A 24,723-nucleotide genomic window follows, 5' to 3' on the forward strand; every position below is an offset into this window, starting at 1 on the left:
GTTTAGGATTAAACTATATTCTTTTACTTCCCCTACTTTCCCTCTTTAACATATGCAAATTACGCAAATCAGTAGGCCTGGATTCTTGACCAAAGACCAGACCCTAGATAAGCTTGAACTGGTTCAAGTGAGTTTGGCCTCTCTAATTCCCCAGACTGCCTTCTCAAAAAGCATGCACATGCATATAAGCCTCTGACCTCTCACCTGACCGACCACCTTGAGGCCTGGTTTCTGCTAAAGCTGGGTTGGGAGAGGGGGGGAAGTACACCTTTAGTTCTGTGGAAACAAAACTCCTCCTCCCATTTCTTACAATTGGATGTTCATGTGATCACTAGAATTTTTCTTTTTTTAAGTAATGACAACTTTAGAAGTTGTTTTTAACAGGTCAGCTTGATGTCTTTCACCATTTGTTGGATGTTGTGTTACATTAAGATCTTCCATCTATTGTGTTTCTACTTTCTTTGTTTAATTGCAGTCTAGGCTGGTCTGAGAGAGGATTGTCCTGAATCTGACACCCTGACAGTGTGACCTGGGGCAAGTAAATTAACCTGTCAGTATTCCAGGCAATTTTCTAAATCTCAAGTTGAAATTCTGGTGGCAGAAGTTTCCTCGTCTGGGACCCTCAGTATGCTGAGATCCAAACGACACCCCTCTAAAAACAAAAAAGAACCCCAAAACAGGCTAATGGTCATGACTGCCCTCCCTGTCATTACTGCTCAGGGAACCTGCAGTAAACCTCTTCCGTTAGATTGTAAGTTCCTTGAGGGCAGGGGTATGGACATCTGTGCATTCTCTCTGTGTCTCTGTTTCTTTCTCTCTCTTCTGTTTTCCTTTGTCTCCCTGTCTCTTTCCGTTTCTCCTCTCTCTGTCTCTGTTTCACTGTGTCTCTCTATTTCTCTGTGTCTCTCCTCTCTCTTTGTCTCTCTGTTTCTTTCTCTCTCCTCTTTCTTTGTCTTCCTTTCTCTTTCTGTTTCTCCTCTCTCTGTCTCTTTCTCTGTATCTCTTTCTGTCTCTCTTCTCTCTCTATCTTTCTTTGTCTCCGTCTCTGTTTTTCTTCTCTCTGTCTCTTTCTCTTTCTGTCTCTCTCCTTTTTGTTTCTCTTTGTCTCCCTGTCTCTGTCTGTCTCTCTCAACTTGCATTTATATCCCCAGTTCCTATGGCAGTGACTGGCATATAATAAGCATTTAATAAAAGTTTATTGACTGACTCACTCTCCCATTAGAGTCTGTTTCCACTCTCCCATCTCATAGCTGATTCTTGGAACTAAAAGCCTCCATTTGGTACAACTTTTTTACAGTTGAAGAAATTTTGACTGGTCAAGAGCCAGTGACTTAAGAAATTTGAGAAGGGGGATTGCTTTCATCAACGGGACTAGGAGGCCTTTGAAAGAAAGAAGGGACATCAGCATACTGAGATGGAGGAAGGAAAAGGTCTTTTTCCAACCAGGGAAGTGGGGAGTTTTCATTCTCTGGTTTGGGTCAGCTTTCCTTCTGTTGACTGTCTTTGAGTCTGTGACACCAAAAATAAAAAGATTCTTTAAGTTAACAAGTACAGGGATAGTGTAGGAACTGGGCTTGTGATTTCGTTGGTATAGAGAACTCATGCCAGGCTCGATTTGTGGTTTTAGAAAGTGGTCTGGCACACTGAGTGACTTATCAGGGCTGTCTGTCCACTGCAACACACTGCTTCTTGTCATCTGCAACTAGGGAGAATTTCATTATCATCAATCTGCACTTTAATTTATTCTTCTTGTCTTGTTACATAGTATAGAATAGTATAGTGTAGAACTGGCCTTGGCATTAGGAAGATCAGTGTTCAAATACTGTCTCTGACACATACCTTCTGTGTGATTCTGTAACTTTTCAGCATCCCAGAATAACTTTCTTAAGATTATAAACTGGAGAGTAATTGCTGATCTGAATTGGTAGAGAGAGTTTCCTCATTGGAAGTTTATTTTGTCAATGCAATAAAATTATATGTCCAGTAAAAAAAAAATGCTAATGTTAACATTTCTAGAAGTTGGTGGTTGTCCTTTGTTCTCAGGGAGGACCAAAATGACATTACTATCTTTGGGTCTAGGTACAGTGTGTCTGCTTGTGTTTGATCAGACCAGTACAAGCTTGGAATGCTCCACTACAGGTTGGGTATGAATAGTCTATGTGAATATTTGGGGTGGGTTCTCTAAATTTGCGTTTCTTTTGAGCTCCTTCAGTTTTGCTTTGCACATAGAGCACAGCACTTTCTTTGATGAGAGCACATCATGCCATGTGCCAATGTCTCCCATGTCACGCAGTCAATTCCAATTTCAGAAGTATGTTATAATGAGAAAATATAGGTAAAATTCTTCATAAAAAGTTATATATAAATGTTGTTGTTGAATCATTCAGTCATGTCAAATTATGTAATCCCATCGACAAAGTCCATGGTGTTTTCTTGGCAAAGATACTGGAGTGGTTTGCCATTTCCTTCTCCAGTGTGTCCCCATTTTATAGATAAGGAATTGAGGCAAATAGGGGTTAAGTGAGTGACACACAGCTACTGTCTGAAGCTAGATTTCAACTTCCTGACTCTGGACTTGGTGTTCTTTCTACTGCACCACCTAGCTCCTCTATATATTAGCTACATCAAATAATCACCAACAGTGAGCATCTTTGCTTTACCTCTAACCTTATTGGAAAGACTTCTAGTGTTTTTTTTTTAATTTTTAATTTTAATTTGATTTACTTTAATTTTAAAATTACAAATAATGCTACCTTTTGGTTTTAAGTAGTCTGTTATATTTAGGCAAATTTAGTACTTTTTAGTGTCTCCCCTGCCAAAATCTACATGGATGAATAATGTAGGGTAGGAGCAAAGGCATGGGGATAGCACAAGAAAGATTAACAACAGAGAGTGAAGTGATGCTTTTTGGGACCAAACATAGTTAATGAAAATAACAAAGAGATGAGGTTGGACAGATAAGTTAGAATCAGATTATGGAAAGAGTAGAGGCACCTAGGTAGTCCAGTGGAGAGAACCATGGTAGTTTCTCATGAGTTTCTTTTATAAGTCAGGAAGACCAGGATTCAAGAGCTGTTCCTTACCTATTGGTCATGTGACCCTGAGTGCCCCAGGTAATTCTCTTACCATTTAGACAATTGCCTGGGTCACTCAGAGGTCCAGATTTGCCCTGGACCACCGAGTGAGGAGGTGTTATAAGTAGGCTTACAGACTCTCAGAGAGATGATTATAATCAATAAACAACATTTATTAAGCATCTACTATGTGCCAGGCAATGTGCTAAGCTCTGGGGAGACAAAAAGAGGCAAAAGACAGTCCCTGTATTCCACTAGCTTAAAATCTAATGGGGGAGACAACATTATATCAATATATACAAAGCAAGAGAAATAGGAAATAATTAACAGAGTGAAGATACTCAAATTAATGTTATTACAGTAACAACAAAAGTGGTAACAGCTAGCATTTATAGTGTTTTAAAAGTTTGCAGGGAACTTTATAAATATCTTATTTGATCCTCATAACAATTCTGGGAGGTAGGTGATATTATTATCCCCAATTTACAGTCAAGGAAACTGAGGAAAAGAGAGAGTAAGGGTTACCCAGCTAGTAAGTGTCTAAAGCACTTGAACTACTACCTGTGCAGTAGTGTCCTATATTCACTGTGACTCTCTTCCCACTATTACAGCTGGCTCTGTTAAACCTTCATTGTTTATAGCATTCCTAGGAGGACTAAGAGAGGAAATATTTTCATTGCAAAGCTCAGTAATGTCTCCATATTCTTCTCCTTATTTACCTTTCTCAAAAGACTGTGAATCAAATGAGATGATCTCTATAAAGTGCTTTGTAATTCTTGCTATAAAAACATCCTCCACTGTTGCTGTTAGTAGAGTTCCCGTTGGTTTCTGCATCTTTAAAATCTCTCCTAGGTCTCAACAGCTGCTTTATTGTTGCAAAGTATGCAGAATATTACTAAGACCTGGCCTGGACCTCTGCAAACCTCCAGTCCTGCCCCTAAGTCCATTTGGTCTTTGTAATTTCCTAGGTCATTATTGTGTTTGTTGTTAAGTTAATGCTCTGAGGTCAGGAAGCCCTGTCAATACAGCTGGTGATAGAGTCTGTGGCACTCCACATAGAAAACATGACCCCATGAGGTAGACCATCTGTTTGGAGCTTCAGCCTTCATTCTCTAGGTTACTTTTATTTCTATTGGTTTTGTTTAGATCCTCTGTGGGTGACCAGAGCAAGGAGGTGGATGGTTTTTACTAAAGACAATATCAACTATATATGTGTTTATATAGATATAAACATATGTCTCTTTATATACATACCCACATATATACATGTACACACATATCTTCACACATATATCCAGTTATCCCTTCCACATTGTGGGGATTGGGGGCACAGTGCCCCCATGATCTGGAGAATCCATGTAAAATTTTTTGGCCCTCCCTTTGTACCAGAGAAGAAGTCTGAATTTTTTTCTTTTTCTTTTATGGAGTGTTTACAGAATTAAAAATAAACTATGTCAATAATATACAAGACTATACATATATTTTATGCATTTCTGAATTTCTAAACTTTTCTGGGTTGTCAGCTGGCCTTCGCATGTCGTCTGTGGCTTCCACAAAACTCCCCCAAAATTCTGATTTAATTTCTTATGCTGACCCACGATATATCAAATCTACAATGGGGAAAGTCTCAATATGGAAGGGATAACTCTGTGTGTGTGTATGCATATCTGTACATATATACATATACATATGTGTGTATTTGTGTGTATATATAGATATGTATATTTCCTCACTTACATTCCCTAAAGTGCCCTCTCTGCCATATAATTATATAGTATACTTGCTTCCATTTTTCCCTTTCTCCCATCTGTCTTCCATAGCTGCTAACTTGATGCCCCTTAAAACACATGTGCCTCCCCCAGAAATCTTCAGTGGCTCTCTAACACCTCTAAGAGTAAATTAAGAAATTAAGAGATCTGCACTCTGGCAATTAAGCCCCCCTTCCCCCCGCCCCCAGCTACCAGACTCACACTTACCTTTCCAGTCATCTTCATATGGTGGCCCCTTCAAGAACTTTTGGGGCCAGTCATCCTGGCCATATAGGACCGCACATCTCTGCCTGCCTCTTATGTCTGGAACATTCTCTCTTCTCACCTCTGCCTCATATAAGTCCTAGCTTTCTGGAAAGCACAGGGTAAGTACCATTCCTAAATGATGCCTTTCCTAAGGCTGTCAGCTATTACCACTCTATCTCCAATAATAGTGATGATGTTGATGATGATAGAAAATAAAAACTAGCATTTACATAGCATTTTAAAGTTTGCAAAGAATTTATTAAATGCGAGTCTCCTCTGAGCGTCACAATCACCGTGGTGGATCAGTCAGTCCATAAATATTAAGTACCATTTATTACATTTATTAAGTACCTACTATGTGCAAAGCTCTGGAGGAACTGTTTCAATGCCCACTTTTCAAGCGAGGAAACATAGTAAGTGGATTGCCCCACCAAGTGTGTGTTTGAGGCAGGATTTGAACTCAGGTCTTCCTAACCAGTGTTCTATTCACTGTGCTACTTCACTGCATAGGGAAGATTCTAGCAGCTGAGGAGCCCAGAAAAGGCCATCTGTGTGAGGTGGCATCTGAGCTGAGCCCTGAAGGGAGCTTGAGAGGCAAAGTTCAGGAGGGAGAACATTCCCATCACGGAGGGACATCCAGGGCAAAAGTGTGGTGATGGGACTGTGGTCAAGGAACACCAAGCAGACTACTATGGCTAGAATATCGAGTGTGGGGGGCTGGAGCCAAATGGCCACTGGAAAGCAGGGACCTGTGTAAGCTCTCCCCCAAATCCCTCCAAACACCTGTAAGAAGTGGCTCTGAACAAACTCTAGAGCCACAGAACCCATGAAATAGCAGAGGGAAACAGGTCTCCAGCCCAGGAGAGCCTGGGTGGTCGCTGGGAAGGGGTCTGTCGCTCGGTGCTGAGAGCGGAGGGCAGCCCAGCGTGGGCCGTGCCAGGACAGACCAGACCTGGAATCAGCCAGCCGGAACACTCTTTGGGGCCATGAAACAGTGAGCTGTGGCAGTTACCAGACTTCTCAACCCACAAACGCCAAAGAGCAGGTTAGGGGGAAACTGTGGGATTGAGTTAAGAGCAGTCTGGCCACCAGCTCTGGGGGTGGAGGAGGTGGTGCAGCACCAGCCGCCTCCCAAATCCCTGGCTCACACTGTGGGAGGAATCTAGCAGCATATCAGAGCGGGAGTGCAAGGAGCACTTTGTGGGCACAAAGGCAGATTCTCTTGCTGTGCCCTACGTGGATCTGTATTGTGGTCCTGGTTGGCGGTTCTTGGGGGAGGAGTAGCTCTGCTGGGACAGAGCCTGGGGTGATGGTGGAGTAGAAGTAGCTCTGAAAACAGCAGTGCTTGGACCCTAAAGCTTGGAACAAAGTACTCTGTACTCTACAAGCAGTCATTTCCTGATAAAAAGCTCAAGGGTCAGGTGGTTGGCTGGGAACATGAACAGTCAGCGAAAATGAACTCAGATTCAAACTCAAACTCTAGATTCCCTTTTTGGTGACAAAGAAGAGCAAAACATACAGCCAGAAGAAGTCAACAAAGTCAAACAGCCTACATCAGAAGCCTCCAAGAGAAACATGAACTGGTCTCAGGCCATGGAAGGGCTCAAAAAGCATTTGGAAAAGCAAGTAAGAGAAGTAGAGGAAAAATTGGGAAGAGAAATGAGAGTGATGTAAGAAAACCATGAAAAACAAGTCAACAACTTGCTAAAGGAGACCCAAAAAAAAATACTGAAGAAAATAACACCTTAAAGAATAGACTAACCCAAATGGCAGAAGAGCTCCAAAAAGCCAATGAGGAGAAGAATGCCTTGAAAGGCAGAATTAGCCAAATGGGAAAGGAGGTCCAAAAGACCACTGAAGAAAATACTACCTTGAAAATTAGATTGGAGCAAGTGGAAGCTAGTGACTTGATGAGAAACCAAGATATTATAAAACAGAACCAAAGGAATGAAAAAATGGAAGACAAGGTGAAATATCTCATTGGAAAAACCACTGACCTGGAAAATAGATCCGGGAGAGATAATTTAAAAATTATTGGAGTACCTGAAAGCTATGATCAAAAAAAGAGCCTAGACATCATCTTTCAAGAAGTTATCAAGGAAAACTGCCCTGATATTCTAGAGCCAGAGGGCAAAATAGAAATTGAAAGAATCCACTAATCACCTCTTGAAAAAGATCCCAAAAAGAAAACTCCTTGGAATATTGTCTCCAAATGCCAGAGTTTCCAGGTCAAGGAAAAAATCCTGCAAGCAGCCAGAAAGAAACAATTTGAGTATTGTGGAAACACAATCCAGATAACACAAGATCTAGCAGCTTCTACATTAAGGGATCGAAGGGCTTGGAATATGATATTCTGGAGATCAAAGGAGCTAGGATTAAAACCAAGAATCGCCTACCCAGCAAAACTGAGTATAATGCTCCAAGGTAAAATATGGATTTTCAATAAAATAGAGGACTTTCAAGCTTTCTCAACGAAAAGACCAGAGCTGAATAGAAAATTTGACTTTCAAATATGAGAATCAAGAGAAGCATGAAAAGGTAAACAAGAAAGATAATTCATAAGGGACTTACTAAAATTGAACTGTTGTGTTTACATTCCTACATGGAAAGATGATGTGTGTAATTCATGAGACCTTTCTCAGTATTAGGGGAGTTGAAGGAAATATAGACAGAGGGCACAGGATGAGTTGAATATGAAGGGATGATATCTAAAAAAAAAAAAAAGAAATAAATTTAAGGGGTGAGAGAGTAATATATTGAGAGAAGGAGAAAGGGAGAGATAGAATGGGGTAAATTATTTCACATAAAAGTGGCAAGAAAAAGTAGTTCTGTTGAAAAGGAAGAGGAGGCAGGTGAAAGGAATGAGTGAATCATACTCTCATGGGATCCAACTTGAGGAGGGAATAACATACACACTCGATTGGGTATCTTACTCCACAGGAAAGTAAGGGGAAAGGGATAAAAAAAGGGGAGGGATGATAGAAGGGAGGGCAGATGGGGGAGGAGGTAAGCAAAAACAAACACCTTTGAAAAGGGACAGGGTCCAGGGAGAAAATTGAATAAAGGGGGACAAGAAAGGATGGAAGGAAATATAGTTAGCCTTTCACAACATGAGCATTGTGGAAGTGTTTTACATGATCATACATGTGTGATCTATGTTGAATGACTTGCCTTCCTAGGGAGGGTGGGTGGGAAGAGAAAAGGGGAGAAAATTTGCAACTCAAAGTTTTAAAAGCTATTCTGCCCTACAAGAAAGTAAGGGGAAAGGGCATGGGGGGGGGGTGCTGAAAGAGGGGAGGGCTGACTGGGGAACAAGGCAGTCAGTACATATGCCATCTTGAAATGGGGAGAGGGTAGAAATGGGGAGAAAATTTGTAACTCAAAATCTTGTGGAAATCAATGTTGAAAACTAAAATATTAAATATATTTAAATAAAAAATAAAAAAAGAATATTGAGTGTGTGGAGGGCAGTAGAGGTAAGACTTCCCATTCTTTCCCCCTTTTAAGTCACCAGCTGTGCCTCCTGCAAGCAAGATTTCAGGAGTGACAGCTCTGATACCTTCAGCCTCTGCCATCTAGCGAGGCCGTGGTAGTCAAAGCTGGACCACTAACTCTCAAGCAGCATCACTTTTTCCCAAATTTATCTGGACTCTCATCACTTATAAAAGGGATCAGTATAATGATGCAGTCCTCGTTTTTATAAAATAATGTTTACTGGTCACTGCAGTGGTAAACCATTGTTGGTAACACAGAGACAGGACACTTTTGGGGGGGGGCAGGGGATTTGGAGAAAGGTGGAGCCACATCTGTCTCCTCTACCAAAAGCTAAGCTTCAGATGGTGGCCTTCTGGAATTGAATGCTTGCTTTGAACTCTTAACATTTTAGCTAAAAATTATATTGGGCAGATCACAGCTGGAGAAGATATGTAACCTCTTCTTCGATCATCTTGGTGAACTCAAGCCCCAAACTGTGCCCTGGTGGCACCTACAAACACACATTACATCAGTTATTATTATTTTTATTCTGAAATAAATCCTCATCAAGAATTTAGCCTGAGACATCCATCTGCCCAGAGCTACTTTATAACTCCCTGATAGCGTCAGGCAAGGTGAGTGTTTCTCTGGGATGCAGATGAAGCCTTCATTCAGAGGCAGGAATTCTCCATACCCACAGTCCCAGTCCATTTTGCTTCTGGCTGACATCTGTGGAATCTGTTTTGAATAAGCCAGCTCCCCCCACCCCCTTCCCCGCACCTTGGCAAGGGAGGCAGACATATGGTCAGAGTAGTCTGGCGAGAGCTGTTCTCGATAGGGGTTCTAAGTTGTTTAGCAGCTGAAGTCTGTGGCCACTGTCACAGCTGAGGAAATACCTTCCAGCTGGGGAAAAATGTTCCCTTACTGCCAAGTGAAAAGTGCATTCGTCGCTTAGATTTCTGGAAGAATGGGTCTTCCTGCATTGATGAACAAACAGTTCTTAGACTTAAGTTCTGTGAGTCACTCAACTCTTGGGACCATCTCCTATCAAATGACACAATTATTGCCACTCACGTAACTAATGTAGATTATGAAATATTATAGGGTAGAAGGGATCAATGTGATGTGGTGGAAGTCATATGGGCCTTGAAGTCAAAGACACCTGACTGCTTAGGTGACCCTGGACAAGTGGACTCTGGTTTCTTCTGTTTCCCGACCAAGTGCACTCCTTTGGATTTCTCCATCATGCCTTTCTTTTGTGTCTTATTTTCCTCCATTGGACTGGAAACTCCTTAAGGGCAGGGGCTGTCTTTTCCATGTTTGCATCCTCAGTGCTTAGCGCAAATAGTAGGTGCTTAATAATGTTTATTAACTGAACCAGGAAATGAGGATAATATCGGCCTCATAGTCTTATTGTGGGGAAAGAGAGTTCACCATAATTAGGAATTATTGAGTAGAATGTCAGTTTCTTGAGGGGAGAGACTGTGTTGTTTTTAATCTTTTTATCATTAGTGTTTCTCAATCAGATATTTATTAATCACTTGCTATTTGCTGGGCAGCTAAATGGTGCAGTGATAGAGCACCAGCCTGGAGTCAGAAAGACCTGAATTCAAATCCAGCCTCAGATACTTGCTCTCTCTGTGACTCTGGGCAAGTCATTTCATCCTGTTTGCCTCAGTTTCCTCATCTGTAAAATGAGCTGGAGAAGGAAATGGCAAACCATTCCAGGATCTTTGCCCAGAAAACCCCAAATGGGGTTACAGAGAGTCAGACATGACTGAAAAATGACAGAACAACATCCTATGTTGAGCACCATGATTAGTATACAAAGATGAAAGCGGAACAGACTCCATCCTCAGGGAGGTTAGACTCTTGGGGAGACCAACATGCACCCATAAGTATATGCAAAATACATGGTATTTGGGGAATTAAGGTTAGAAGGGGATCAGGAGAGACCTCGTATAGGAAGTTTCTGCTGATCTTTAAAGAGTACTAGAAATTCTAAAGGGCAGAAGTGAGGAAGCAATGCATTCCAGGCAGGGGGGACAGCCCTCTCCTTCTCACTTGAGCCTCTCAAAATCCTTGTAAGGTCGGCATTGCAGGTATCATTATTTTCCCTGTTTGATAAATGAGGAAATTGAGACTGAGGGGTAAGTGATTTTATTCATGGTCACATGGCTTCTAAATGGGCCAGATTTGAAACTGGGTCTTCCTAACTCCAAGCCCAGTGCGTTCGTGTTCTCTCTCTCTCTCTCTCTCTCTCTCTCTCTCTCTCTCTCTCTCTCTCTCTCTCTCTCTCCCCCCCCACCTCCCTCTCCCTCTGTCTCTGTCTCTCTCGCTCTCCCCTACCCTCCCCCTTCTCTCCCTCTCCCTCCCTCCCTCCTCTATTTCCTTTCATCCTTCTCTCCCACCCTCTCAGTGAGGTCTCCAGGTAGAGACTGAACAACCATTTCTCAAAACGATGTTATAAGATGCAGGGCTCCTGTTCAGAGATGAAGGAGACTAGATGGCCTCGGAGGTTTCTGGATTCTGTCAAGTGCTCTGTAGACTCTGTAGTCCACAAGTCATATGCGTAGTTGGTACTGGAAAGACTTCATCCAAGGGCATTGTTTGTTGTTGTTGCTGTCCAGTTATTTTCAATCATGTCTGACTCTCTGTTACCTTGTTTGGGGTTTACTTGGCAAAGATCCTGGAGTGGTTTGTCATTTCCTTCTCCAGCTAATTTTACAGATTAGGAAACTGAGGCAAACAAGATTAAGTGACTTGTCCAGCGTCACACAACTATCTGGATTTGAAGTAAGGTCTTCCTGACTGCAGGCCTGGTACTCTATCCAGTGTGCTACCTAGCTGCCCTTGCTAGGGCATTAGGAAGCTTCTGCCAGACAAACTTGGAGTGACAAAGGGGATGGTTTCAGAGAAAACAAGGAAGACTTATATGAAATGATGAAGTGAGCAGAACCAGGAGAGCAGTTTGTACAATGGCAACATTGTAAAGACAGACAACTTTGAAAGAGCTCAGATCAATGGATGACCAACCAGGATTCCTGAGAACCCATGCTGAAGCTGGCCCCCACCTCCCGATAGAGATGATGGACTCAGATGGAGAAATGAGCCATGATTTTTCTTGTTTTTTGGGGTTTTTTTTTTTACCTAACCCATGAAGGGATTTATTTTTCTTGACTAGGCATATTTGTTATAAGAGTTTTGTTTTGTTTTGTTTTTCAGCGGGAAAGAGGAGATAGGAGGGAGGAAAAATAGGTTAAGTTTAAAAAAAAAAGCCCTAAATTTAAAAAATAAACTTGGAGAGCATTTTTCAGAGTTTTAGAACATTTCCTGTTTAGGCCTTTTTTAAGGCTCTTGTTTACATGTTCTTAAGAAATGGGCTTTTTGAACAGTGAGGTATTTTCTAGCCTCAGTGAATAATGGCAGGAAATGAATCCATTTTTAGTTCATTGGGAAGCCACCTTCTAGCTGCTTTTATGTGCTGTCCGAAGTAAGCTGTTAGGGGTCGGGAGGCTTGAGAGGTAGGATCTAGCCACTCTCCTCCATCTGGTTTTTGGAACATTTGGCTTTCTGAAATAAACTTTAAATATTCCCGTCTGTCCCTTAAAAGAATTTGTCAGCTCTTATTATATATAATAGTTGCTAACAGTAGAAATCATCCTTTGTAGCCAATGAGATTGTGAAAGTAATAGGTTTGATGAGTATGAGGCACAAATCATAGGTTGACACTTGAATTAAATGCTTCTCTGGAAATTGCTACCTATGGGATTTCCATTCATCCAGATTACCCTGTCATTAGATGTGACGTCCTGTTTTAAAAGTACAGAGTTTGGCCTTGAAGATGGCCTGTGTCAAAAGAGCACAGAATTTGGAGTTACAAGACCTGGGTGCAGATCTTTCCTCTGACCTTCAGCGTATCATCATCATCATCACTCTGAGTTATAGGTCGTAGATGACCTATGAAGCCACTGTGTGCTCTAAAAATGATACATGAATGCTATGTTTTGGGAGGAGAGTATTTGGGGCATTTAGACCTGTTATTTTATTTGTGTGAGCCTCCTCTGTATAGTATAAATGAGCAGCCCACCTAGAACTCACAGAACCTACCTGGAACCTTGAGAAGGGAAATTACTTACTTAGGGTCACCCAGCCTGTTATGTGTCACAGGTGGGACTTGAACACAGGCCTTCCTGACTCACTACCTATCCTGATGCTCACAGGCATACATTTTCATACTGTACTTGTAATAGAATATTATAGATTGTAAGCTCCTTTAGGGCAAGACTGTCTTTGTACCCTTTTTGTATCTCCAAGATTTAGTACCTGGTATGTAATAGGCACTTAAATATTGGTTTATTTCCTTATAATACTTGGTTCAAGTACTGTTTCGTTTGCCAGATCAACTTACTAGATCTATTTGTTACTATATTGTCTATTTTTAACAAGAATAAAGTTAGACTATGTTAGTTTATTCTAAATACTCTTATTAGATTTTTTTTCCTGCCTCTGAAAAAAGTTCATCATTATGATAGACTTAGACCTGGTTTTTCTATTAAAATCTTGGAATTTTGTTTTTGAGAAATTTGAAGGTTTTGGTTTATTCTAAATATTCAGAAAAATGAAGCTTCAGAGGCTTTGGGTACAGATCTAGCATCTGTCATTGAAGAAACATTGAGGGTAATTTTAGAGAAGCTCATTGCCAGAAAGTGGTGATTTTTTTTCTCTGTCCCAGCTTACAAAAACCATCTAATAAGGCTTGGAAGGGGGTGTGGTCTTTATAAATGGAGGAGATTCTCATGCCAACAAAACTTTGACCCCTGTCTTTATTGGTATGGGTGGTGTCTCTTAGAGGGTGAGCCATAACCTCTCTCCCTGCCTCTGTAGATGGCTTATTAGTTTCTGTGGCCAAAGAAATGACCCCTTGCTGTCCAGCCTTGTAGCAATGAGCCCATCAGCATAGCAAGGCATGTCTTCCATAGATAGCAATGGTGAAGTCCAACACCAAGTCTCTGTATACTGTTTTTTCCACCTTTGTAAAACCTCTGAAGGCGCCTTGGCACAGCAGATAGAACACTGGGGTTGGAATCAGGAAGACCCGAATTCAAATTCCACCTTAGTTACTTATTAGCTGTGTGACCCTGGGCAAGTCCCATGCTCAGCCAGTTTCATCATCTATAAAATATGGAAAAATAATACATGTGAGGGCAGCTAGGTGGTGCAGTGGACGAAGTGCTGGGCCTAAAGTCAAGAAGACTGGTTTTTGTGAGTTCAAATCTGACCTCAGACACTTAGTAGCTATGTGACCAAAGGCAAGTCACTGAGCTCTGTTTGCCTCAGTTTCTTTATCTGTAAAATGAGCTAGAGAAGGAAATGGCAAACCACTCTAGTATCTTTGCCAAGAAAACCCCAAATGGGGTGACAAAAAGTCAAACGCAACTGAAAAATGACCGAACAGCAAAATACTCCATTAGACATGATATCACCGAGTAGATTGGTTTTGCTTAAACACTTTGTTCTAAGAAAAGTTCAGAAACGACTCAGTATCAGCAAAAATAGCAAACAGAGTTTTCCACAGAGTTGTGGAAATTTTAAAAATGACTTGCCTAAGGTCTCACGACCACTATGTGTCAGAGATGGGACTTGAACCCAGTCCTTCCTAATACCCTTCACCAATATGAATCAACAGCTCATCCCTACCTTAAAATCTCAAAGAGCTGCCTAGAGCAGTGGGATGGCCACCTGCCTAGTCTCTTACCCACTACATATCAGAGGCAGAATTTGAACCCAGGCCTTCCTGACTCTCTCGTCACCTTACTAACACAGTTCTTATTACTGGCTTTTGCTTAAGTGTTATGATCTTAATCCATTGGGTTCTTGATAGAGGTATGTCAGCTCAACAACTGTGGTTCATTTTGAGCCCTAATGAAAAATTCCAGGAGGAAGAAAAAATATTTGTTCTATAGAAATGCTGATTAACAGAACATTGAGCTAATAAAAGTAGATAGGCACCATCCCCTCTCCTGGCTTTTCATAGTTTTAAAACTGGTAGGAATTGTCTCATTCAGAATCCAAGCTACAATAGTTCTTAAAGGCATTCTAACCCTTTAAAATGGAACAGAGCTTAAATAATCGAATTTAAGCATCGAAAGATCTCTACCACCAGCACCTAGTTCCCTGATCTTGCTTATGTCTCTGGGCCTAACTTTTTTTGAATCTATAAATAGTACTAATAAACAATAATCTATAAATCATCATAATAATAGGCACTAAGTAGTCTCTCAGCTCCCTTTCAACTCTAGATTTGTGGTCCTACATCTCTCATATTATCCTTGGTTTGCAGCCTTGCCCAGAATTTTGCTTGGCTTCAGGATAACAGACAGCAGGGTGGGGCAAGGAGGAGGAAGCATGCATTTGGAACTGGGCTCTTGCTTTCCACTTAGGAGTGTGTGTATGTATTTTTTTTTCCTCCTCTTCTGAACTCTGGCAGGATTTCCGGGATGCAGTAGCCCAGGCCTCCAGGCAGCTTGGAAAGCCAGTGATTGAGGACAGAATCCTGAATCAGATCCTGTACTACTTGCCTCAGCTGTATGAACTCAATCGAGATCTCCTGAAAGAATTGGAAGAAAGGATGTTGAACTGGTAAGAAAAAGGAAAAAAAAGAATGCTGAGCAGGATCCAGAGTTGGTTTGTAATGTGAACCTCTGAGGGAGACGCTAGAAGTGACCTAGGATGAATGTAACCTATTTTTTAAAAATTGTTTAAATTACACTTTTATGTGTTCAGCCAATGACAGTTTTCTCCCTCCCGTTCCATTCCTTTGAAAAAGAAAAAAAAAATCAGTTACAAACATAAGGTCAAGTAAAATGACTTCCCCCATTGACCATATCCAGTGAAAATGGGTCTGTGTGGATCACCTTTCTTTTGGGGGGGTGGGGGGGTGGGTAGCGTATTTCATTATGAGTCTTATGAAATTGTCATCGGCCATTGCTTCAGTCAGAGTTCTAAAGTCTCTCAGAGTTGTTTTTCTTTATAACAACAGTGTTATCATATAAATTGTTCTGCTCACTTCACTCTGCATCAGTTCATACACGTCTTCCCAGTTTTCCCTGAAATAGTGTACATATGGTATATATAATAGCATAAGAGAGTGTGACCTATTTTTAAGGAGAAATTCCTTGCCTGGGTCTTTGAAGTTAATTTTGATATCTCTAATTTTCTTGGTACATGTGGACTTGACAAATGGGTTTGCAATGGTTGGATGTAAAAGCTTTGGTGACCGGGTCCTACTATCATTTTTGTCACTTTATTTTGGCTTCAGTCTGAGAGGTAGTTTAATGTAGGGCTTAGAATCCAAAAGATTCTCACCAATGACCTCTAGCTTTGTGACCCTGGCAAGTCATTTAAACTGTGTATGTCAGTCATTAGCATTAAAGCTAGGCCAATGCATACAGTTCTAGTTGGATAAATAACAGTCCTGCTAAAGCAGCCAGTCATTAAGCAATTATTAAGTGCCTTCTCTGTGCCAGGCACTGTGCTAAGCTCTGGGGACACAAAAAGAGACAATCCCTGCCCTTGTGGAGCTTCTAGTCTAACGGGAGACATCATATAAACCAGTCAATCAGTATTATTAATTATTAAACACCTACTATGTGCCAAGCCCTATGCTAAGTTCTGAGGCTACAAAAAAAGGCATAAGACAGTCTCTGCCCTCCAGGAGCTCTCACAGTCTAATGGAGAAAACAAGCAAACCAAAAAATAAGCAAATCAATAAATATTTATTAAGTGCCTACTGTATGCCAGGCACTGTGCTAAGCCCTGGATTGTGGTTGTGGTTTGTCCTTCATTCTCCAAGAGGACCATGATGTCAGGATGACTTTGATTTGAGTGAGGAAGAGCTGTGCAAAGTCACCCGCCTCACGCTCTCCTCCAGAGCCATCTAGGTACAGTGGCCAGATATTGATCAGGATGACTGGAGATGGCCCAGAATGCAGTGGGAGACCTTGTCCCTTTAAGCTAAGGTCTTTCCAAGGTCTCACTTTGAATGAGGCAAGCACTGGGTACAAATATGTACAAACAAGTTACGTACAGGATAAATAGGAAATAATTAATAGAGTGAACGTACTAGAGCAGCTCCAGAAAACTTTGTTTAAAAAAATAAAAACTCTCATTCACCATGGAGATCTGCTTTGAGTTATTCGTTTCCTATCAAGACCCCATGGAGGCAGCTTGGTACAGTAAAAAGAAAAATGAATGAGAAGTCAGAGGATGTGGGTTCTAATCCCGCCTCTGATGATTACTTAGACAAGTCACTGAAGCACCCTCCTCTAAAATTAAGGCATTGAACTCTTTCAATTCTAGATCTCAGATCCTATAATCCTCTGGTGGGGGGGGTGGAGCATTGAGAGGAAGTCATTGACCACTGGATAAATTGTTGTGTTGATTCGAGTGAGCAGGACCATTATTTAACCAATCAGAACTGTCATTAGTGGCCTGGCTTTGATGCTGAGGCTTTGAAGGATGATATTAATGGTGGTTAGATGCTGATAGAACTAGAGGTGGCAGTACAGCACTGAGCTCCGAGGGTTGCTGTCAAAGGACCTGAGTTCAAGTGTTGGCTTCACTAACTCTGTGACATTAGGCAGGTCACTTAATGTCTCCCTTAAAATGAGAATGTGGGACAAGATGACTTTTGCAAACTTGAAAGCACTCTATAAATGCTTTTAATTATTATTATTATTATTACTATTATTATTAGCCTACTCTCTCAAATCCCATTTTGTTTTCCTCCAGAATCCTATACTAAAATGCAATGAAATATTTCATGAATGAATTCAGTAGTTTCATGTTGGAAGCACATTAACATGTCTCTGTCTTTGGTCTGTCTTTTCTCATTTAGGATTGAGCAGCAGAGAATCGCTGACATATTTGTAAAGAAGGGGCCGTACCTAAAAATGTATTCCACATACATAAAAGAATTCGACAAGAATTTAGCTCTCCTGGATGAGCAGTGTAAAAAGAACCCTGGCTTTGCCACTGTGGTTAAAGATTTTGAGGTATGCCTAACATTCTCTTTCTTGTAACCTCTCCCCAACACATACCTTTTCTCTATCTCTCTCCTTCCTTCCCTCTCTTTCTCTGTCCCTTTCCCTCCTTCTCTGTCTCTCTTTTTCTCTGTCTTTCTCTCTCTCTCTCTCTCTCTCTCTCTCTCTCTCTCTCTCTCTCTCTCTCCCTCCCTCCCTCCCTCCCTCCTTCCCTCTGTGTCTCTCTTTCTCTCCCTCTCTCCAGTTAACAAACTCCACCCATATAGACAGCGTCTGTATCATGCTATAGGATGAATCCAGAGAAATGCTGAGAAAAAGATTGCATGAACCGGTACAAAGTGAAGTAAAGAGAGCCAGGAAAACCCACTATATACCCAATGACCACCTCAGTATAAATGGAAGATATGATCAAACATGATCAAAATATTGCAAAATCATATAGAGATCAATCGTGGCTCCAAAAAAGAGATAAAAGAAGATACCTTTCCCCTACTCCTTTGCAGATGTTGTGGGGTTTCAGGGGTAGGATTTACAGATGTGGAATATTGCTTAATATGTCAGATGTTTTTGTAGGTATTGATCAGTTTTGCCGAACTCCCCTCCCTGCTTTTTTTCTTTTTAAAAAACAATTCTTTGTAAAAAAAAGGGATGGCTCTCTGGGAAAAAGGAGAGGGAAGACTACAAATCTAGACAATTTAAAAATAATACACCAATAAAATAAAAATCTGTTTTAAAAAATTCTTCCCTCTTAGTATACAAGCTCTCTACGGAGAAGAGGGAAATATATTTCATCATGAGTCCTCTGCAATCAAGAATGGTCATTCGGTTTCATCTGATTTCTGATGTTTCGTTGTATTATTCTTGTTTACGGTTTTTAAAATCAATAGTATATATTGTCTTCATTCTACATTCCTTGCTCGGCACCTGATCATACAAGTCTTCCCTTGATTCCCTAAATTCCACATATTTATCATTTCTTGAGACGCAGTGATATTTTGTTCACTAGAGAGAGCATTTATTAAAGGTTTACTATGTGTAGTCAGTAACCACTTATTAATCACCTGCTGTGTGCTAGGCAGTGTGCTAACAAAAAGAGGCAAAAGATAGTCCCTGCCCTCAAGGAGCTTTTACAATCTAATGGAACTATTCCTGGAACATTATGTTCAAAGATGCCTTTTTTTTTTTTTTAATTCTTACCATTGTGCAATTCAGAATGGGCAAAAATAATTTATTTTTCCCATAAGTACTTTGTATTTATTTTTAATTTTTAAAAAATATTTTCTGTATATACTTACATATGTAGTTGTCATCTCCCCACATATATGCTTTTTGAGAGTATTATTTTATTCTTTGTACTTGTATCCCTAAAGTCCATCAAAGTATCCTGCATGCAGTAGATAGTTAATAGATGTTTGTTGATTCAGGACTGCTAGGTTCATTTTTTTTTAAAGAAAAATGTATTTTTAAAAAATGTTGTAATAGGTTATTATAGTATATTCCTGTGCCCACACACATCCGGGTCTGCCTTCATTCTTTAAACATTTACTATGGGGATGCCAACTCAGATGACTAGTTTTAAAGTGACATAAGGCATTTGAAAGTTACATTGAGTTTTTTCTACCAGGGAGCCCAGTTAAGGTATTTTTGCTGCTGCAAGGTGGGAGGTGATGAGGCCCTGACCCTAAGGAAGTAGCTATGTGAGAAGGGATCTGATGAGAGAGATGTTGGGGAGATAGAGACAGCAAGATTTGATGATTGATTGGATAAATGCAGAGTTGGAGGTAATGCCAAAGTTATAAATCCAAAGAATGGAGGCCCCTTTCCACATAGATAGGGGAGTTTGAAAGAGTGATGGTCTTGGGGGAAAAGATAACTAAGTTCTGTTTTTGCCATGGTGTTTGAGATGTCTCTAGGATGGCCGATTTGAAATGTCCTTTGGGGAATTGAATATGAGGGCCCAAAGCTCAGGAGAGAGATGGTAATCAAACCCTTGGAAGCTAATGAGTCATTAAAAGAACAAAGGACAGGGGTTCTAGGACAGGTCTTTGGCGAATACCCAGAGTTAGGACAAATGATCTAGATAATAAAATAGCAAAGGAAACAGAGAGAGTCAGGAGAGCCAGGGGAGAGTAATATCATGAAAGCCCAGAGAGAAGAGATTGTCTAGTTGGGGAGAGGATGGTCAGCTTTGTCACCTGTAGCAGAGAAGGCAAGAAGAATGAGGGCTGAAAAAAGATCAGATTTGGACATCACTTGGATACTGCTCACTTTGAACAGAATCATTTCATTTGAGCGATGAGATTGAAAGCCAAGTGAGTGAGAGATGTAGAAATGAAGGCAGTGGGTATAGACAAGTTGGTTTTTGTTTTGTTTGTTTTAGGAATTTTCCTGAGGAAGGGAGGAGAAATACATAGGATATTATAGTAAAATAAAAATCCACTTTTGTCTTAGAGCTTGATTATGTTTCCTTCAGCTTTGTGATTGGAAATGCGAAGATTTGTAAGTCTTAATATGCTGCTGGTTTCCTGGGATACAGAGTTTGGTAAAAGCTTTACATGTGAAGATGATTTCTCATTTTTCCCTTAATTTCCCACCCCTTCAAATTTTTCTCCTTTAAAAATAGAGAGAGTTGATTTTGGCTGCTGCAAAAAAATCCTGACTCAGATTTCAACACTACCAAATGACCTCTTCTGTGGCCCTGAGATTGTTAGGTTTCTTGATTACCCAATTTCCTTAAGTGGTGAAATCGGCGCATTGTTGGCAGGGTGCCTTTCCCAAGTCTAAACAGCTTGGATTAAAAGGTACTATGCTCTTTTTAACACATGCAATGTTTTTATATTACATTGTCGTAATTAGGTCCTCAGCAACCACAAGTATGAGAGGTAGGGTGGAAAAGGGGATTTGAATCAAGAAGATTTGAGTTCAAATCCTGCCTCTCTGGGCCTCATTTTCTTTATCTGCAGAATGAGGGAATTGGACTAGCTAATTGCTGAGGCCTCTGCTAGACAATTATGGATTGCATAAATATGGTGTTTATTCCTCATTTTTGCCTCTTTCCTTTCTCTTCTTCTCTTCCTTCAGGGTCCAAATCAGTTGCCTCTTCTTCTAAGCTTCTTTGGTATTTCTCCTTCCTCAAGTCTTTCATTGTATTTGCCATAGACCCAGCCTTCTTCCATGCCTATTTTGCCTTTTTTTATGTGGGCACATTTCCCTGTCTGCTAAATTGTAAGCTTTCTGAGAACACAGGCCTCTTCTGTCATCGTCCCCACCACCGCCCCATGCTCATTTCTATGCAGTGTAGATAGAGAGAAGTCACCATGACCTGGGCTGCAGAGGGTTGGCGTTTTGACATACTTAGCATGATTTCACATGTATAATTGATTTCGTGTTGCTTGGAAGAAGGGCTGTAGCGAGGGAGAGAATTTGGAAATAGAAATCCTAAAAAATGAATTTTAAAATGAATAAAACATTAAAAAAAAGTTTGCTGAATCAAAGGCCCTTTTTTAGGAAAGGGAGGCCACCTGGCCATTCAGATAATTCAGGGCAGTTCTTGTACATTCATTTCATTTTGATTTGTTGTTGTTCATTTTTTTTAAATCACCCTGCCAACAAAAATATTCACCCACCCACGTTCTAGCTGTCTTCTTAGATTGGGGGTGGGATTTTGTAGCCATTCTCCCAAGTGATATTCTTCATGCTTGTGGGTAACCAGCCATCTGCAAGGCTACTTTTAGAGTCTTATGTAATTTCGGCAGCACTTTGGCCTTCATTATTTGAATGATTGGGACTACAGATTTTGGCCTAGAAAGGACTTCATCTAGTCCAGCCTTCTTCATCTGACCCGTGAATTCCATTGTTGGGAATATATTCTGAAAAGTGTTATCAGGAACAAGTAAAGTGCTTTATCCCAGGACACAGGATTTTAGTAGCAGAAATGGGGTTCAATCCCAGGCCCTCTGACTTGAGATAGATCCCTTACCTTTCCATTATATTTAAGATTTACAAAGTTTAAATTAACAGTGTTTGTAAAGTTAAGTACAAACTCTAAAGTTCCTGGATCTCAGTGGCTTTACTTGGGGTACCTTGTGCTTGGAGGGATATTTATGTTCATGGACTAATTTGCATTTGGAGGAAATAAGTAAAGGAATCTCAAGAAACACAAAGACGATCCAGAGAGTTGTCTGGAACTCTCATCGTAACCTGGAATGCTGTGGTTGACTCCAGACTTGGAAGGTCCTTTTTTCCTTTGCAAAAAGGAGGTGATCAAAAAACTGGGGAACCACACCCCCTCTCACCCTCCAGCTTAGCTCAGTGAGTGGAGACGCCCACATTCCCTTAGAAATCCGGCATATGTGGGGAGGAATGGGCTGAGCCTCCCATCTGGCCTCCACTCATCTCTATTAGAGTAACAGCTGTGCGTTAAAATAAAAACATGTCCACACGTTTGCAAGTGGATGCCCTGGCTGGAGCTGCAGGCCATTTACAAAGTTTAACTTCTCTCACTTTCCCATCTGCTTCCTTTGGCTGTTGGGGTTGGTTGATGCTTATCTTGTTTGGCTTTCTTTACAGATGAGCCCAAGGTGCGCCAGCCTGGCAATAAAGCATTACTTGCTCAAGCCCGTCCAGAGGATCCCCCAGTACAGGCTGCTCCTGACAGGTACCTTGTCTTCTGTGCCTGCTGCCTCCTTCCCTCTCCATGATCTACCATTGAACTTGGATATAGCTTGTTTGTATGTAACTGTTTGCTTGTCATCTCTCCTATTAGACCACATTATCCTTGTACCCTTAGAGCTTAACACAGTGCCTGACACATACATAGTAGGCTTTTAATACATATTTATTGACTAATATTCTAAATTTTATTCTTATTTTTTAAAAAATCAGGAAAAATCTTTCTTTTCTCCTTCATACCTTTCCCCCTTAATGGAGAATGAAAAAAAAAACAATACCCCTCTTACACACATATATTGTACAGCAAAACACATTTCCACAGTGGCCACATCCAAAAAAAAATATGTCTCATTCTATACTTGGAGTCCTTAAGCTCTCCCTCTTTCTGCAGGTGGAAGCATGTTTCATCGTGAATCCTCTGGAATTCTGATTTGTAATTATGTTAATATTAATTTTTTAAAAGTTTTTTTTCTTGACCATGTTATCTTTATAGCACTCTTAAGACTCTAACTTGTCTCTTTAGAATTTAATATGAAGCACCAATAAAACTAGTTAAACATACTCTGCAGCTATTTATATTTAAATACATAAATTTCAAAGGGAAGGGAATAAGTAAGCATTTATTAAGCACCTACTACATTCCAAGCACTGTTCTAAATGCCCTGACTTTATAGCCACTCCCTCTCTCTCCACTTGTGTTCTTTATCCATTCATTGTCCTTCCTTCACTTTCTCTCTTATGTGCTTGTAATTAGTGTCATAGGAGATCACAGATCTAGGGTCCCAGAGGCCATGTAGTCTCTAGGGGTTCTTATTCTTTTATAGTACACAAGACGCCTTTGACAGGTCAAAGGGGCCTCATGCTACTGTGGACTGCCTGTTCCCTCAATTCATTATTGAAGGAAATGCAGAATCTTAGATTCAGTAAAAATTTTCCAATCCAGTTTCCCAAATCCCTTTAATACAATCCTGGACCCTAGATTAAAAGCCTCAATCTAGTTCAACTCCTGAATTTTTACCAATGGGGAAACTTAGGCAAGGGGAGATCAAGTGACTTTGTGGTCACTTTTTTGAGGCACTGAGTGTCAAAGCTGGGATTTGAACCCAGATCTGCTGATTTCCTCAGCCATTGTTCCTTCCATCAGATCACGTTGCCTCTGTGGTGTTTACTCTGAAATTGAAATTGGCACAAAGATTATTCCAAAGCTATTTCTGTTCCTCCTACTTCTGTTCCAGTCTTAATGGATTTATGACATTCTATTACCCCGTCTATGACAGTTTATTTAACCACCACCCTATTGTGTTGGACATTTGAGTTTCTTCTGTGTGTGTGATTGCAAGTGATTATGTTTTGAAATTTTGTACATAAAAGTTGTTTTTTCATTGTTGGTATCACTTTCAGGGCCAGAATTCGTGGTTCAAGCCTCTCTCTCCTTGCGTCGTTCTAGCAACCGCTGCACCTTATAAAGATATCTTCTGTAAAAGGAGCCCTTAACTTTCTTTTTCTTTCCTGGACCCCTTTGACAGAATCTGGCTAAGCTTAGGGGCCCCTTCTCGGAATCGGAATTTTAATTCACAAAATGTGGCAGACCATTTGGCTCGTGGATAGAGTGCCAGGCCTGGGGTCAGGCTGTTTGGCCAGGCAGCTTTATCTTTTTCAGGTATATGTTGGCCTAGCTTGAGGGGTGTTAATGTTTTTGGTGTCATGCTCAGACCCTTTGGGTGGTCTGGTAGAATTATTAGAATAACATTTTTAAATGTGTAAAAAATTTAATAGCAATAATAACAGATACTACTATAATAAGCTGACATTTTTGTAGTGCCTACTATGTGCCAGGCATAAATGCTTTACATTTATTATCGCATTTCAAACTCACAACTCTGGGAGGTAGGTATTATCTGTATTTTACAGATGAGGAAACTGAGACAAACAGAAGCCAAGTGACTTAAGTCTCTGGAGCCAGATTTGAATTCATATACATAGGATGATGGGGCAGCGAACGCTGGATATAATGCTGTGCCTGGAGTTAGGAAGTTGGTGGTGTTGTTGAGTCATTTCAGTTGTGTCTGACTCTTTGACCGGATATGAACTCAGGTTCAGTCATTTCAATCACATGTCCAACTCTTTGTTGACCCCATTTAGGGTTTTCTTGGCAAAGATTCTAGAGTGGTTTGCCGTTTCCTTCTCCAGAGTCAGGAAGACCTGAGTTCAAATGCAGCCTCAAGACACTCACTAGCGGTGTCACCGTGGGCAAGTCACTTCACCCTGTTTGCCTCAGTTTCCCTCTCTGTAAAATGAGCTGAAGAAGGAAATGGCAAACCACTCCAGCATCTTTGCCAAGAAAACCCCAAATAGGGTCACAGAGAGTCAGACATGACTGAAAGAACTGAACAAAAAATTATACTCAACATTCAGTACGATGATACTTTAAAAAATGGAATTATG

General features: G+C 40.7%; 1 protein-coding gene across 1 annotated transcript in view; it reads left to right on the forward strand.

The window, feature by feature from the left end:
- Nucleotides 1-24,723, forward strand: part of FGD6 (FYVE, RhoGEF and PH domain containing 6) — a 182,352-nt gene that overhangs the window by 103,266 nt on the left and 54,363 nt on the right. Inside the window, exons 6-8 of the mRNA XM_036762145.1 lie at nt 15,054-15,205; nt 17,463-17,619; nt 22,177-22,264. Coding sequence (XP_036618040.1) covers nt 15,054-15,205; nt 17,463-17,619; nt 22,177-22,264 — 397 coding nt within the window. The remainder of the gene's footprint in view (nt 1-15,053; nt 15,206-17,462; nt 17,620-22,176; nt 22,265-24,723) is intronic.

This window comes from Trichosurus vulpecula, chromosome 5 (assembly GCF_011100635.1).
Source record: "Trichosurus vulpecula isolate mTriVul1 chromosome 5, mTriVul1.pri, whole genome shotgun sequence".
Classification (NCBI taxonomy): Eukaryota; Metazoa; Chordata; class Mammalia; order Diprotodontia; family Phalangeridae; genus Trichosurus; species Trichosurus vulpecula.